The following is a 17,654-nucleotide window of genomic DNA, read 5'->3' as shown; positions in this document are numbered from 1 at the left end:
TTTTCTCAGACCCATTGGAGGAGTCACTATCAATGGTGGCTATAGCCTTAAAAAATGTTTTTCATAAATAATGACTTGAAAGTTGAAATTACTCAAAGAGTAATTTCTCTTTGAGTAATTACTCTTTGAGTAATTTCATGGACCGCAGGATGGATGCTGTGCTAGCCGGCATGAAAACAACTTTAATCTCATTGTCTCCATCAGAGATACTCTTGGGTCACTGTCAGTAAGCAGCATTATTCTGAAAGAAACTTAAACAAAATTATTTATTTATTCATTTGATTTTTGGGTCTTCATTGCTGCGAGAGTTTTCTCTAGTTGCAATCCACAGGCTTCCCATTGCAGTGAGCTCTCTGGTTGCAGAGCACAGGCTCCGGTGTGCATGGGCTTCAGTGGCTGTGGCTCCCAGGCTCTGGAGCACAGGCTTGATAGTTGTGACTCTCGGGTTGAGTTGCTCCGAGGCAAGAATGTCTTATCATCTGTGTGTGTTCACTGGAGCACTTTTCATTTTCTCTAAGGACCTTTCCTTTGCATCCACTAGCAGGCCGTTTGGCACAAGAATGTTAGCTGTCAGCCTGCCGTGGCTTCTGATGTGCTTTCTTCGTTAAGCTTAATCATTTTTGGCATTTTTTTTAAAAAGATGTATTTATTTATTTTTGGCTGCACTGGATCTTTGTTACTGTGTGCAGGCTTTCTCTAGTTGCGGCGAGCGGGGCTTCTTCGATTCGGTGTGTGGGCCTCTCATGCCAGTGGCTTCTCTTGTTGCAGAGCACAGGGTCAGCTGTTGAGGCGCATGGGGTTAGTTGCTCCGCGGGAGGTGGGATCTTCCCGGGTCAGGGATTGAACCCATGTCTCCTGCATTGGCAGGAGGATTCTCAACCACTGGACCACCAGGAAAGCCCCATTTCTAAATTTTTATTTCAAGTGAGAGAGATGTGGATCTTCCTTTCACTTGAACACTAGAGGCCACTGAAGAGCTATCAATTGGCCTAATTTCAATATTGCTGTGTCTCTGAAAAGGCGGAGGCCCAAGGAGGAGGAGAGAGGTCAGTAACGGCCGGTGAGTGCAGCACTCACCGCACACACACTAATCCATGAGGTTCCTGTCTTTTGTGGGTATGGCTCATGGCAGCCCAAGACAATTACAGTACAAAAGCATCAAAGGTCACTGATCGCACGTCACCCTAGCAAATTTAATAATAATGAAAATGTTGGAAACATCGAGAGGAAGTACCAAAACGGGACACAGAAACACAAAGAGAGGAGATGCTTTGGGGAAATGGCACTGACAGCCTTGCTCGACACGGGTTTGCCACAAACCTTCCATTTGTAAAAAAAAAAAAAAATGCAGTATCTGGGAAGCACAGTAAAATAATGAGGTATGCCTGTGTGCAAATATCAAATCATTATGTTGCACACCTAAAACTAATATAGTAAAAAGGAATCAATTTTATAAGTGAGATAATTATATATTCAAATGTAAGCATATGAAAATATATAAGAATTTAGTTTCACCTGCAACAGATGGATCTTAAAATATAATTAATACGCCTGTTGTTTCCAAGGGCCTTAGAACATCCATGGATCACCTAGGTGAACCTGGGGAGGAGCAGGGAAATCCACCCCTTCACCTCACCGCATGGAGTTGCTTATTCTGTTGTAAACTACTCCACCTTGTGGTTAAACAAGGGTACTGCCCGCTAGAAATCGACACGTCACGGTGAAAAATCACTATTTTATGTGATAGAAGTTATGAATGAGCTTTAAAAAGTTCAAACCACACATAAAAGGAGAAAGTGAAAAATTATCCATAATTTCACCGCCTAAAGATATCTAGACACAAGTAGATTCTATAAATCAAATACAGGCACATAATAAATTAATATCCTTTGATAGAAGAGAAATAGTCATCACTCGGCTTCTTCACTTTCAACGAATCAACGTCTCCAGATGATTCAGGAATGAGAGCTGGTCAGGATTTGATCAGTTGGCATGTTGGAATAAAAACTCGGAACCCTGTCACCCAGCAATAAGGGAAGCCACCCCCTTGGTGCACCTCGGTGTCCCCATCTGAGAAATGGTCAGAGGTGTCAGAGGTTGCACCCCAGTGGGACCCCGAGTCTGGCCCCTGACCTCCTGGTTCCCATGTGGGGAGCCTCTGGTTGGTGACCGCTGGACCGAACGAGCCCCAGGCTCCCGCCCACTGGACGATGCTCCATCCTCCCCAGTGGTACTCTCCTACCTGACGTCTCTCCAGGGCGAGGGGCCTGTGCTTCCATCTCATACCCTGGTTCCCACATGGATCCATGGTTCCCACATGGATTAGAAGTTTCATGGTTTCAATTTGCATCATCTTGAGAGAGAAGCCCTGGTGCCAATGTGCGTGCGGGCCTCCAGCTTGCTCAGCATGTGTGTGCAGAGATGCCTCCAGGGAGAGCCCCCTGCGCTGTGTGACAGGCCACGGTTCACTGATGCCCTTGTCGCCGTCTGTGGGCAGCCAGGCCAGAGCGAAGGGAAGCCAGATCCAAGAGGGCCTGGAAGAGGGACCTCACCAGGAATCCAGCCAGCCTGGCGAGGTCAGCCCACCTCGGGACACGGGAACGCCCAGGGCACAGTGCCAGGCAGCAACAGTGGGCACTGACTTCCTGTCATTTCCTCAGGCAGGCGGGTGGTGTGCAGGGGGGCGACTGCCAGGAGCAGCTAGGGTGCAGTCTCTGGCTGCTGCCCTGTGGGCAGGACCCACCTCCTTCTCTGGGCAGTTTTGATGTTTCTGGTCAAATTGCCGGTCACAGTGATTCTCTAGGACTAGATGCCTGAGACTGCCCCGTGTCTCACTTTGGTTCTGAGGGGTCCAAGGAGCCCTGGAATGCCAGGATTCTGCCCCATTTTTCAGGCCAGAGGGCAGAGGCCGTGGGGACAGAGGACAGCGGTCTCCTGAGCAGCTCTCACCCCAGGCTTTGAGCCGACCTGCCAGGTGAGGGCGGCCCATCTTTGGCTCCGAGTCATTATCTCAGTCGACATTTCCCAGCAGGGCCTAATTGCCGTCTAATTGTTTTCTCTGTTTGTTGTGTGTCTCTAATTAGACACACACTTACGGCTTGGAGGACAGGAACTCCATCGAGGGTTTCCTGCAACCCCTGTCCTGCGGGACCCCAAAGCGTCCCCAGTGAAGACGCCGCGGGCAGATGGACGATCCGGGTCAGACAGGCAGACGGGCCCAGCTCCTGAGTTACCTGAACCACCCAGCAACAGGTCTGCAGTGACAGCTCTCCCCGAGGTGGCCTGCTCACTCCCGCGTCCCCCGCAAGCCAGGTGCTGGGCAGGAAGCAGAGTCCACAGCCCGCGTCTAATGGAGGAGACAGGTGCACAGACCAGCACCACACGCCATGCTTGGGCTGAGGATGGGCGGATGCGAGGGCAGGACGGATGCTGGGGCCAGCGGCTGGGCCGCTCATGGGCACCGGGCAGGGCAGGGCAGGGTGGCCGGGTGGAGGGTCAGAGTTGGACCTGGTGGCAGTGTCAGGGGTCGGCCACCCCGCTGGCGCTGGTTGGGGAGCTGCAGGCAGGGCTGAGCCTGGGGCCAGGGGTGAGGGGCCCCAGACCACTCTGCACAGCCCTGAGGCGAGGGACCCAAGCCCGACCCTGGCACCCAGGTCCCACCTCCAGGCACAGGACTGTCTGCCAGGTCTGTCCCTGCTCCACTACAGCTTCCGTGGGGGTGGCCCTCGGTCCCAAGTGACCCTAGATCCCTAGTCTGTGGGAAGAACCCCAAGGAACAAGCAAGAGCCTGGATTGGGAGCTGAGCACCCCAGAGACGGGGGACACAGCCCCTTTCCTGCCCTGCAGGACGTCTGCCCAGCCCCTCCCTCAGGGGTCACATACCCCGGCAGCCTCCCAAGAAGACCCTCCTTTTCAGTGTCAAGTCCAAGTTTGGGGCTTCTGCAACCTGCAACTGAGGTCCTCATGTAACTGACCTGCAATATTCTGCTTCATTAATCACCATCGTGAAAAATGCCCCTCCCACCTCCTGCCCCTCACTTCAAGGTAGCATACTGAAATCACGGGAGAAAAATTCAAGCAACAGTGGGGAAGCTGCGAGGGAACAGTGATGATGCCATCTCTGGTGGAGAGGCTGATGGCAGGTGAGACTCAATCAGGAGAGCTCGGGTGAACCCCTCACTCTCCACATGGAGAGGAAGACCCCACACTACAAGGCCGGCTCCCCGGGCAGGTTTCAATCAGGTGTTGGGAAAATGAAAAAGGAGTAAATTTGCATTTCTCATGAGAAGTTTTCATAGAGGATCCAAAAGCGGTCCTAACTTTTGTGAAAGCTTTAAGCAGCCGTGATTTCGTGGGAAATAGCAACCCACTCCAGTATCATTGCCTGGAAAATCCCATGGTCAGAGGAACCTGGCAGGCTGTCATCCAAAAGATTGCAGAGTCGGATACGACTGAGCGACTAAGCATGCATGCAACAGGAATTTACCATTTTCATGAAGGGGTCTCCTCCCATGCTTTAAAGAAAATTTCCCAGAAGGAACCTATCTGGCTGGTATTTATAATGTAGAAAGTAGATGTTTGGTGAACAAAACTTGAGTACGAAGAGGCACTCACATAGCAAGGCTAGACTGCGACCCTCCATGCTGCTACTGCAGGAACAGAGCCTGAAAGGCCAGGCCCGGAGTAAAACCTAGGTTTTTTCATTATCAGGTATGAGGAATCCAACAGACCAGGAGCGACTGCTTGGAAGGCGTGGAGCAGGCGTGTGGTTACCGTCTCCAGGGACTGGCAAGCCTGGGCGAGGCCCTCCCTGTGGACCCCGAGGCCCCCAGAAGCTTAGAAACACAAAGTTAGAGCAGGCCCTCGGTCCATTACATCATGACCCTTGCGTGTCTTCCGATTCTGATATCTAATTCCACCTATGGTTTCTTTTAAAAAACATGAATTTTATCACTTTGTTTTAAAAAACTGATGGCCTGAGTTGAAGGAACACAGTGATATGACTTTGAATTCCTTTTTTCCTACACTTTGCACCTCTGTAGTAATTTATATTTTCTAAGAAATGACAGGAGAAAATTGACAAGATCTTGCTCAGTGCTGAAGCTCAGGAGTTTTTACAGCTTAGCACTCAAAGACGACTGCCAATTTTTAATAATGAGTTTATTGTTTCTTATCCAAGGGTTTACATATAGTAAGAAAAATTTCTATATCCCAAGGCTGGTCACCAAAGAAGGTGGCAGTATTTTTGTGAGATGTTGATTTTTATGGCTCCTTGATGACATTTTTAAACTTTTTCTTTTTTTGGCTGGGTGGGGTCTTCATTGCAGAGAATGGGATTCTCGAGTTGTAGCGTGCAGGCTTGGCAGGCCCCCAGATGTGTGGTCTCAGTTCCCCTATCAAGGAAGAGGCCTGCGTCCCCTCCCTCCAGTGGAAGGCGGATTCTTTACCACTGGACCACCAGGGAAGCCCCTCCTTGACAGTTAATTTGGTGGAAAGGGTCACAGCCTTCATGATAGAGGTGCCTGATGTCAGCATCGTGAAAACACGATGGGCTGACCTTCCCTTATAGATACTGAGAGGTCCTCGTAGTTGGCCACCTCCCTCGTGTATGCGGGCTACACACCCGTGTCTATGGGGCTGTCAAGTGGGGTGTAGCCTGGACGTCGTAACAGACGTGGAAGCTCTGGGTCTGTAGCGTCCAGCTAGCTATTCCATCCAGAGCATTGTGCTTCTGTTTGTTCTGAGGGGCCAAGGCAATGAAGCATCCTTCATTTTCAAGGACACTGCCTGTTCACACCATGACTCCCCCCACCCATCCAGACTGAGACCCCTGCACACACGTGGATAACTGAACAATAGAGGATATGGGGGTTGGGGGTGGGTGGGTTTCATGATGAGAATCACAACCCACGATGACCAGGCACCTACTGGGGCCCTGCGGGCCTGCAGACTGTCCTGACCCCCCAATGCCTGTATCACATTTGGAAGGTAAAGTGGACACTCGTGTCCTCCCCTCCCAGACAGGCAGAGATCACGCCCAGGGCCCTCAACCCCTGCTCCCCCTGGGCCAGGCCCTCTCACCACACTGTCCGCTGTATCCAGGGCTGCACAGGAAGACCAGACTTACTGTCCTTTACAAAACCCCAAACCCGCCTCATGCCCGCGGTTCCCAGCGTCACAGGGAGGGACTCCCAGGGCATCGTGCGAGCCCAGAGCCTCGGAACTGATTCATCCTGTGAGTGCAAGTCCGTGTCCAACCTGGAGGGTACCGTGCTCCGTGAAATAAGCCAGACAGAGAAAGACAAACACTGCGTGGTATCACTTATACGTAGAATCTTAAAGAAAAAAAACAAAAGTCAAACTCATAGAAACAGACAGAGGACCGGTGGCTGCCGGGGGCCCCGGGAGAGGCGGGCCTGTCGCCGTCAGCGACTCGGCGGGGCTCCTGACAAAGACGCTGCGCTGGCTCCTCTCTTTTCGACAAGCATCTCACCCCTCAATTGTGAACAACGTGTAGCTGTCTGGAAAAGCGACAGCATGTGGAGGATGGAGTTCAAGTCTGTGCTGCTCTTAGGTCAGCAGTGTGGCTCCAGAGCTCAGATCCGTGGGCTGGGCCTTCCCATTTGAGAAAGGTCTCCTGGCTGGGTTTTGCTGAATGTTCCTTTCAGATCGAATATGCCAAGAGTCTGAGTTAGGCTTTGAAAACTCTCTTCTGAAAAAGTTTTAAAAGTGAAGCAGCAAAACAAGCTAAAACATTTTAAGTAACTCTTTTCAGAAGGTGACCTTCACAGCATCGCATCTCACGAGGCAGCCGCCCAGCCGGCCCTGGTCTCCCGTGCGCCCCTCGCTTTCCCGCGAGGGACACTCAGCGCTTCTTCCAGGTGAACTTCCTGCGGGCGCCCTCCTGGCCTGGCTTCTTACGCTCTCGGACACGGGGATCCGTGGTGAGCAGTCCAGCTGCAGCATAAAAAGAGACGCCTTTAGGAACCACGGAAAATGCAGGGAGGCAGGTGAGTCGCGTGAACCGACAGCCCCTGGGGTAAGAGGAAGCACCCAGGCCCACAGCCGACTCCAGCCTCACATAAACCTCCAGACAGCAGCGTGCTTTCCCTCTTCGGGGCTATCTTCCTGATTTCTGGGACAAACACCAGGCACATTATTTGAGTCTGCTTGTCTTCTGCTCTGAGAGCTATGATCAATTCCTTTTTGGTTTTAAAACTTGTTCAACTAAGGACAAAGCTGTTCCTGTTTGGCATCACTAATCACTGCAAGGAAAGCCGCCTGGCGCGCTTACCGTTACAGAAGCGGAAGTTCTACAGACACTGCGAGTGTAAAGGTGTCTATACTGCCACACACGTCACCCTCCAGGAGGTTTTTCTTTTCTACCTCTGGTCTCCATTATGTACAAGTAACATATGACTTCACGAACACATTTGAGAAAAGAAACTTACATTTTTAAATTTGTGTGACAATAGTACTTCTTGGGACTTTGTTTTAAGATCTAAAAAAAAAAGTTTTAGAGTTGTGTTCTCAGCACAAGACTTCCATTCTGGGAGAGTAAAGTCAGTTTTGCTGGTGGCTTCCACTCTCCCAGTCCTCAGGAGTGATTACGAGTCACTCTCAGCCTCCGTTCCTGATGTGTTTATAAGTATTACACAGGCTGGAGTTTTTCAGTGTTTTCTTCACTCCTCCAACACTAGCACTCCTTTCCCCTGTGTGCCGGGCTCACATATTTTGTTAAGAGTACTTTTAATGCTGCTGCTGCTGCTAAGTCGCTTCAGTCGTGTCCAACTCTGTGCGACCCCATAGACGGCAGCCCACCAGGCTCCCCCGTCCCTAGGGTTCTCCAGGCAAGAACACCGGACTGGGTTGCCATTTCTTTCTCCAATGCATGAAAGTGAAAAGTGAAAGTGAAGTTGCTCAGTCGTGTCTGACTCTTAGCGACCCCATGGACTGCAGCCCACCAGGCTCCGTCCATGGGATTTTCCAGGCAAGAGTACTGGAGTGGGGTGCCATTGTACTTTTAATGGCCACACAGCAAAGGCAAAACTTCACTTAACCATATACCCATGGCTTTTGCACGTACTCGACTTAAAAGGTGTGGAAAAAAACAACAAGCTTGCATGGAAGGCAAACCAGACCTGTCTAAATTCTAGCTGAAAAGAAAAGTGATGACGCTTTATTACTTTTCAGGGCTCACAGAAACTCAAACTAGCCATACCTTGGCGCATCCATTCAACCTCATCCTCGGTGATGAAGCTGCACAGGGCTCTGGCCATGGCCAGGCGGATGGCCCCCGCCTGCGACGACCGCCCGCCCCCCGACACCGTGCAGGTCACGTCGTGCTTCCCAAGCCGGTCGAGGAAATGAAAGGGGAACATGAGCTGCTCTCTGAGGACATCACAAGAGATGGAGTTAGATTTGCAGCATATACACATGACTTCACAGAACGCTCACACTCTAGTCGTTTATAGGAACCACAACACACGCAGAGACACTGCTGTTTAGGATACTCAGACACCGTGAGAGTGGGGTCAGTCTCTTTTTTTCGGGTGCAGCGGCACACCCTGCCTCACTGAGGGTGAGTGACGGGAGTGGCAATACTACTCAGGGAAGCTCTGCTCACCTGCTCGTTTGGGAGCTTAAATATGTATCTGCTTTAATTCCTGAAACTTTTAAGATTCCCAAGCAAATGCTTATAAACATCAAGAAACTGAGACTAAAATTGAGAAAAAAATCAGGAGATATGAGAGCATTTGCATCAGGGTGGTCAAGGTGAGAAAGAACCCCCAGGAGGCGGGGTCTGCACAGTCAGGAGGCAGGTACCCAGAATACAGCAAAAGTCTATGAGGACAGGGAACCACACCCAAAGGGGAGCAGCTGAAAACGGTCCCTCCACTAGTGATCTGAATTAACCTGGACTGGAGCTTCCCTGGTGGCTCAGTGATAAAGAACGAGCCTGCTAATGCAGGAGGTGCAGGTGTGATCCCTGGGTGGGGAAGATCCCTCGGAGAAGGGAATGGCAACCCACTTTAGCATCCTTGCCTGAGAAACCCCACGGACAGAGGAGCCTGGTGGGCTATGGTCCATGGGGTCGCAAAGCAGTCAGACATGACTTAGCAACTAAACAACAAACAACAAAGAGAAGCAATCGGGCAAACGCCAGGAAATCATAAGCCTTGTTGATCGGGATGTATCATCAAGTGTATTTCCTTGAAGATCAAAAAGCCAAACCCAAACACAGATCTCACCTGTCTTGGGTCACTGGGAAGTAGAGCAGGTAGTCGACCCCATTGATTTCTATCTTCCCACTGCCATGGCCATAAACAACCGCCTCCGCATTTGCAGTCTTTCTCTTACCTTGAAAAACACAAGACATCTATGCGGTAAACATCTTGAAGACCAGTGCTCTGAGTGAGGCAAAACTACATTAACTTCCTTCCCTCAGAGTAACAATACCTAACACCCTATATAGGAAAGTTCTATAATTATTATACGTCACACAAAAATAAAACAGGCAAACGACACCATAATTGATGTAATGAACTTATTGTGGGGGTGTTTTGTTCTTTGATCCCATTTTAGAAGTACTACAACCAAGTAATTCACATTTGTTTACATTATTTTTTTTAATTAAATTTACCTAGTATTTTTTAAATTAATAAGAATATACCTGAATCTCAACTGTAAAGTTTTACAATACATGAACAGTATAATAAAGTATAACTAAAAGAAAAGGAATAAAAGGTTGAAATACAAGGAATCCTCAGGGAAGGTTACACTTCTTTGAAAATATTAACTGAAAATGACAAAGGAAGTGATGTTAAACTTTTTAGAGTTGCAGATGGATCATTTAATAGCTCGATTCTTTAAAGTGACACCATGTCAAATGGCTCTGGGCATCTACAAGGAAGACGTGAGCTGAGGACCGAAAGTTTTCGGGTTTCATAGTTTTGGCGTCTGACGGGCAGATTCACTGAACATTTTCAGTGAATCTAAGATGCTCTGTGATAAACACATTGTTGTTTCCACCAGCTGAAAATGTGAAAATAACCAAGTGCTAATGTGATTGTGCAGGCTATGGGTCCACATCTTTTCTTGGGACATTAAAGGGTTCTGTTTTTCAAAATGTCAACAAGAATCTTAAAACCTCGGAAATCCAGTGTAACAACAGCAAAAATAAACAAACGGACAAAATGAACAGCACAGGGCGAGAGCGCACACACGCCCCATCGTCGCCCCGCGCTCGGGGGCGCGCGTCTTCTCCAGCGCGCCTTACCTTGGCCTGTGCTGAAGGCCATGCCCTGCTCATCATACTGCAGAGGCTCGATCAGATGTTTCTTTGACTGAACGGTCACTGTCCTGCGGAACCTGCCCACAAATTCCTCTTCAACTGCATCGCACGGCAAGGCTGATAACCTTTCCAGCAGCCGGATGAACTGTGCATACTGCAGACAATAAAAATTCATTAGGAGATGGGAGTGTAATTGCATTTGCTAAGTTTTTCTATTTTTATATACTTGATCTTTCCAGTGTTGCTTTTCCTGATGAATTCTGACAGGATGGCACGCGCACTGCTTCTGAAACAGCGAGCAGGCGTGGCATTCTCCCTGGGCGCCTCTGGTCTCAATCTTTCCTTTCGAGAAACAAAGAGATGAACCTTTCAAAGAAAAATCCATTTCTCTGACTTGGGATATTACAAGAAAGTGAAATTTAAATTCTGTTTCAAAAAAATATTTAGATGATCTTTGAGTGTGACTTCTACTCTTTTACTAGAATTGCTATCAAGAGGAGCTTCATAAATAATTTCCAGTGAGTTTCGCACAGTAAAATGGGGAGAGTCTGATTTTGAGAAAATGTACCTCTTAAATTATATTTCATAATACACTTGGCAAATATATCTTTAGCTGTTCAAGCTGTGTTACTTTAATGTTTATGATTTCCTTTAAAACTGAACAATCAAGCTATTTAAAAATTCAAGAGATACTTGACTTAAAGGGCAACCTCTTGAAATAAATTATCCTTGCTACTCTGTGCATGTTTTTAATAGTTCTTGAACATGTGATTAGAAAGTAAACAACTTGGTATTAACCCCTTAAAATTAGAAGCCAGAGTAATCACTCTAAAGTGTTTATGCAGAAGGAAACAACTGACACTTGACATCCTTGGTGAGCACAGAGTGTGAAACCCAGCTTTTTGATAACCTGATTTATGTTTTTGCCAACCCTAAAAATCAGGCTCGCCTTTATGACCTCTGCCTTTATAGTGAAAATCTGCCACTAATGATTTGAAATATATAAAAATCACACATGTAAGATTCAAAGGGCTGCTTCAATGATTGCCTCCAAGGAGGTTAGGAGAGAAGCGGTCTAAGGAAGGGTGAGATACTTAGGCACCCAGCCTGGTGGAGCTCCATCACCTCCATTCACAGCTGTCCTTCCCCAGCTGCTCTCAGTTCCCCTGAATGTGCCGTGACACCCTCGAACCCACAAGCAGGTAACTACAGGTGTGACGCAGCCGGCCTCAGGAACTGAGATCATGAGTCGAGCTATCACTGACCACTCCTGCCTCCTTCATCTCAACACCAGTTGTCAGCTTCAGGATTTCTTCCATTTGTCCAAAGTACAAAGGCCCCATATATTTACAGACAGATGAATAGATGAGCCTATATATTTGATTGTTTTGTTTTCATGGCTGTGCACCTTTAACAAAGTCTTTGGGATATTTCCAAAATGAAAACAAACTTGTTATTTTATTAAAAAATGAAAGGAGCCAGGAAATGGGAAACACAGAAACGATGCAGTCAGTTAAGAGGTAAAAGACAGATTTTTTTTCAGCTGCATCCAATGCAGCGATACCGACTTGGCAGTCAGGCTATTAGAAATTAATTCTGGCTCTACCACTCACCAAATGTCCAACACCTCAGTTTAGCAAATTGCAACTTTTCCAACACATTAATTTCTGTAATAACTTAAATGAAGAACAGAGAAATTTAAGCATATGACTTAAAATCTACATGGTGGCAAGGTACTAACGTCAGTCACTGCCATGGGAGGGAAAAAACCTTTCTTGAAACAATTTGTGAAATTCATCTATACTCTCATCTTCTAGAAATAATCTAAATCCAGAACATCAACATATTTAAAACATCAGATTTCCTCTGATAATTTTGAAATATGCTAGAATACTGAGCAAAATAAGAATCTGGCTGAGACCTAACCAAGGATCATCATCTTTATAGGCTTTTGGGAGCCTGCTAAAAATGTATATTCCTGGGTGAGGCCGGTGGGAATTCTGAGCAAGGCCTGGACCGTGGGCAACCGCATTCTGCTCCCAGCATTCCAGGTGATCCTGACATTGGTGGTTTTGCCGATTCTAAGGACTGGCCACACAGACACTGCATGTGCTAGCAGGAAGGGCGCCCTGTGCTTCGTTTCTTTCCTATTTCATCTGTAACGGCTGCTTATACTTACCATTGGCCTGTAAAATTAACACCTGCTCTACTGAAGGATGCAAAAAAGGACACCAGCCACACTCCCCCAAGACAACGGGCAGAGAGACGGCCAGCGCACTTGCAGGGGAGGGTCTGGGTCTTCTAGGCTGCCGCCTTCTTGGCCTACGGGCAGAATCAGCTCCAAATGTTTTTTTTTTTTTTTTTTTTTAAAGGAAAACTGTCTTAGGAACACATGCCTCTTGAGGAACGTTACTATTAGGATCCTAAATATTAATATAGTAATTGTCTACAATCTTACGGCACAGGTCCCCTTAAATTAAAAAGATTAATTACTCACGTCTTGATCTGACAGTTTTTCTACTAACATTTCTTCCAGTTCCTCCTTAATCAGCCATCTGCTGCCAATTGGGTCTCTGTTAAAATATCACATGTATTCTCTTTTAAATTAACCATGCAATGAGAGTTACATCATGAAAGATCTCACAAGTGGTAGTGATTCTTGACAGGGGAACACACTTTTGTATTAATATTACACAGCTGTAAAATTCCATCCAAGTGAATAGTTTTTTGAGATAGGTTATTACATTTCCTCAGTCTACTTTCGGAGAAGGCAATGGCACCCCACTCCAGTACTCTTGCCTGGAAAATCTCATGGACGGAGGAGCCTGGTAGGCTGCAGTCCATGGGGTCGCTAAGAGTCGGACACGACTGAGCGACTTCCCTTTCACTTTTCACTTTCATACACTGGAGAAGGAAATGGCAACCCACTCCAGTGTTCTTGCCTGGAGAATCCCAGGGATGGGGGAGCCTGGTGGGCTGCCATCTACGGGGTCACACAGAGTCGGACACGACTGAAGCGATTCAGCAGCAGCAGCAGCAGTCTACTTTAAAAGAAGAGATACCCAGTCTAGCAAATGTCCCGTTGGCCGAGTTAGACTCAGCAGTGTGAAACTTGCTGGATATTCAAGTCACCAGATTTCTCAAAAATTCAAATTGTGCTTGCTTTTCATAATTTGTTTGAAAGGAGAGGTTATGGAAGCACAGTAATCTGTGAGTGGACTAAAGTAGTAATGAATACAAAGAAAAGGCTAGGGGTAGTACTTACAGCTTAAACTAGCCATGTTCCAAAACCGGGGTCTTTTGAATAAGAGAGAACACAGGAACGTGCTGTGCTCTGTGTGCTCAGTCAGGTCTCTGTGACCGCATGGCCTCCAGCCCGCCAGGCTCCTCTGTCCCTGGGGTTCTCCAGGCAAGAATGCTGGAGTGGGTTGCTACTCCTTCTCCAGGAGATCTTCCCAACCCAGGGATTGACCCCACATCTCTTGTGTCTCCCCTGCATTGGCAGGCAGGTTCTTTACCACTGTGTCATCTGGGTCAAAAATTTGTGTCTTTTGAATAACAGGAAATATATGACTAACCAGTCCAAAATTTAAAACCAGTTGGTCAAGTTGATGGATCTAGTCTATCACTGTTTGCTAAGTGGATGCACAAATCTTTAAACACAAAATACATAAAACACACACACACACACACACACACACACACATACATAAGCACAAAAATTCTGAAGAAATAATATTCAAATATAGTAATTAAGTGCCGTTTAATATATAAATCTGGAATGAAGTAATATAAAAATAATAACCTTAATATTTACATCCTCCCAAACAAAAAAAACAAATTATAAAGATTAATGCTAAAATAATGAACACATTTTTAAGCTTTATGTAATGCCTAAGAAGCACCAATGATAAGTGGAATGTTTTTAGTTAGTATTTTAACGCCAAGAAGAACTTACTTGGATTTAGATTTTTCTGAAAACAGACCCTTGGCTCGCAGCTGGTCCTGCCGTTCCTCTGCGTGGAGCACCTTTCCATACGCTTCCTGTGGCAAGTAAAACACACTAGACCGGGAGGCAGCTCGTTCTCACCACTACTTTCTACCTCCCTTGAGTCCCCTCATCTCAAAAGTACCCCTCCTCAATTCTCAAGTCACAGCTGCACAGCAAGTACTGCTGAAAATGCTCTTCCACAATACTGTTTCTCACTCGAACTGAAGCATGGTAGAGTAATTTCAATGAGACTTTAGCATTCTGCAGAGTAACACACTTCAACTGGATTTAAATAACTATAAAAGGTTTATAACTAGCTCAGTGAGGATATTAAACACAAAATAAAGTTATAAATGATTTTCCTTAAGAATTCCTCAAACAGAACCAAAAACTTTCCTTAAAAAATTCCTACTTATATAGCAATATGCCTTTAAACTTGGAGAAATACCACTAAAAATTATACTTAGCACTGAACAACTTTTCTAATATTTAATACTTATGTAATAGTTAAGTCTTCACCATGTAGTCTGTCTTTAAAAGTTCTCTATTAATATTTACTTCTCATTATTTGATTTCTATTAATTTACTTTCTAACAAAGACTTCAAATCTATGTCACCTGTTACACTGTAATGCAAGTAAGGGAAATTTACCATTTTGTTAGAATTGTAAAAAAGCAATAATCTGGCAACAAAGGTGATTAATAAAATACATTTTTCCAGGAAATGAGTTTACAACAAGCAGAATACTGCAACCGTCTCCCAGTTTTTTTTGACTGAGTCTATGTGAAGACTCATGTTGAATTGGTGTGTATTCATTCATCATTTCGTACTAATTTCATGTGCATGTTCGTTTATAATATACTAATCGACGGAACAGACACGCTCAAAGGATGAACTAGAAATGATATATTTTTTTTCTTGCTAAATCATGAGAACATCCACTAATCTCAGAAGGCGCAACTGGTTACTCCGAGATGCCTGTCTGTATTTCAAACAGTTTTAATAATCTCCAGCTTGGGGGACAACCTTGTGTGGGGGCTGATCAGAGCACTATTTTATATTCAAAGCTGCCGATAGAGTCTGCTCTAAGAACAGGAGTGTCCCTGGCTGCTGCCTCTGTACTGACCAGTACTTACATTTTATTATCTTCATTCTGCAACCTTTTCTCAGGAATCCATTTCTTTCAAGTGGAAAAGGGAGAACGGGAAGACAAGGAAGAAAGGATGTGAGGACTGCACCTTTAATTTGCATAAACATAGGTGAGAAAAGCCCAGATCATACTCCAAGGGCTAGGAATGGTGAGACGAGGACAGAGCTCATTTCCTGTGGCTGGGAGACTCCTGAGAGTGTGTTTTGTGTTGTTTGTTCTTGGAAGGAGAGTAGAACTGATAACTTAGACGAGAAGAAGAAAAGCAGCCACATGTAGAAACTGTGAAGCCGGGCTGAGCATCTCCAAAATGGTGAAGAATCACTAACGAGTCAGAGGTTCTACAGCTAAGGCCCCATCAGTAAAGCTAAATACCAGGTCAGAAATGCACCGTCTCAGGCTCCACCCCAGACTTCCGGGAGAGGAACCTCTGACATGGGCTCACTGATCTGTTAGAACCATGCCCCAGAGTAATGTACACTGAAGTCTGAGTTTAAATACTGGAACTACAGAAAGAAATTAGGCTAATTCAGTTCTATTGTCCAGATTAAAAATAACTACCTCTACAACTTGGACAGCAAGATGATCAAACCAGTCAATCCTAAAGGAAATAAACCCTGAATATTCATTGGAAAGACTGATGCTGAAGCTCCAATACTTTGGCCGCCTGATGCAAAAAGCCAACTCACTGGAAAAGACCCTGACGCTGGGAAAGACTGAAGGCAGGAAAAGAAGGGGACAAGAGAGGATGAGATGTTTGCATGGCATCGCTGACTCAGTGGACCTGAGTTTGAGCAGCCTCTGGGAGATGGTGAAACAGGGAAGCCCGGCGCGCTGCAGCCATGCAGTCACCAAGAGTTGAACATGACCGAGCAACTAACACACCCAGCTTGCTAAAGACCTATTTAGTTTTCTGGAATAACCAAGGCAACAAAAACAAAAATAGTTGACCTGCTTCATAGGTAAGTTTCAAGTCAAAGTTTGGGCTGCTAATGTTGTTATCGTTTGCCGGTGACTTCTGAGCAATTTTAACATTAAGTCCACATTTTTCTTAAACTTTTCACTTTGCTTTTATCTTCTGCATTTCATATTTAGTTCCATAAAAATGCATAAATAGTGTATGTAAAATCACCAGAAAAAAACGTCAAAAATGAGAAAAACCACCCATGAAGGTACACGTCAAATTTCAAACATGCTAAGTTCTAATCATTTATGGAGCTTCCCTGGTGGCTCAGATGTGCTTTGACAGTTGTGATCCATCAAGTCATATAATACTCACATTAAAGCCCCTCATTCAGTTCTCTACATATTTAGGAAAATATATGTGAAGTTCTTGGCACAGTGCCTGGCCTATAGCAATGGCCAAGAAAGGACACAGGGGTGAGGTATGGCGTTTGGGTGTCAAATAAGCGAAACCACTTTATGTGCACGCCGTTTCTACCTTTCTTTCCCTTCTAAATAATAAGCCTGCTCTTCAGAGCCTGTCCTGGCTACTCTGAGACAAGAGTCGTCTGGAAAGTACACCCTACAGCTTCAGCTCCCTGAAGAGGTGTGTGTACTAATTTACATCAGAAAATCCTCGAGAGTATAAAATACGCCAGGCACTGTCAACATCACAGATTATCAGGACTGGCTTCTGGTCTATTGTTCAATTTCCACTTAATTTTTAAGGGGCGCCAGAGGATTAGCCGTGACCCCAGCTATGCTAAGTTTATATACTGTATTTAATAGTATAATTTTCAAATATGACAGGAATAACCCAGATGTGAAATGCTGAATCATTAATCACAGCTATGATTAATATTTCATAAAATCAAAGCCAGTCTATCCACCCCTCATGTCATCAGATTTCCATAATGTATGAGTCGCATTTAGAAGGTGCCTAATTTGAAAATACCAGATGCTCAGGGTGCAAAAAAGAAATGCTTAAACTAAACTCTTCCCAAGAGCATGAGCAATACGATTTTTAGTCTAAAGAAATCTGATTTTAGTCTTCCTAAATCTGTGTTGGTTTATTAATCATGTAGAAGTTCCAATTTTAGGAAGGGCAAACAAATAACATTTCTTAGGAGGGTGATACAGAAAAAGTCTGTATATATATATATATTTTTTTGATATACAAAATATATACAACTAACAGTAATTACCATCTTAGCTACTAGTTCAATACAGTTGAGACTTTAAAATGTTTGTTGGGAAAAGGAAAATCACAGAAAATAAAT

The 17,654-nt window shown here is 45.6% G+C and overlaps 1 protein-coding gene across 1 annotated transcript in view; it reads right to left on the bottom strand.

The window, feature by feature from the left end:
- Positions 1 to 5,317: 5,317 nt before the first annotated feature.
- The window catches only part of MRPS9 (mitochondrial ribosomal protein S9), a 38,915-nt gene continuing 26,578 nt past the window's right edge, over positions 5,318 to 17,654 (bottom strand). Inside the window, exons 6-11 of the mRNA XM_055539534.1 lie at positions 14,253 to 14,338; positions 12,792 to 12,867; positions 10,280 to 10,448; positions 9,252 to 9,360; positions 8,222 to 8,391; positions 5,318 to 6,957 (exon numbers count right to left, since the gene is read on the bottom strand). Coding sequence (XP_055395509.1) covers positions 6,866 to 6,957; positions 8,222 to 8,391; positions 9,252 to 9,360; positions 10,280 to 10,448; positions 12,792 to 12,867; positions 14,253 to 14,338 — 702 coding nt within the window. The 3' untranslated portion in view covers positions 5,318 to 6,865. The remainder of the gene's footprint in view (positions 6,958 to 8,221; positions 8,392 to 9,251; positions 9,361 to 10,279; positions 10,449 to 12,791; positions 12,868 to 14,252; positions 14,339 to 17,654) is intronic.

The sequence above is a fragment of the Bubalus kerabau genome, chromosome 11 (genome assembly GCF_029407905.1).
Source record: "Bubalus kerabau isolate K-KA32 ecotype Philippines breed swamp buffalo chromosome 11, PCC_UOA_SB_1v2, whole genome shotgun sequence".
Taxonomy (NCBI): Eukaryota; Metazoa; Chordata; class Mammalia; order Artiodactyla; family Bovidae; genus Bubalus; species Bubalus kerabau.
This window is presented reverse-complemented; position numbering and strand designations above follow the sequence as displayed.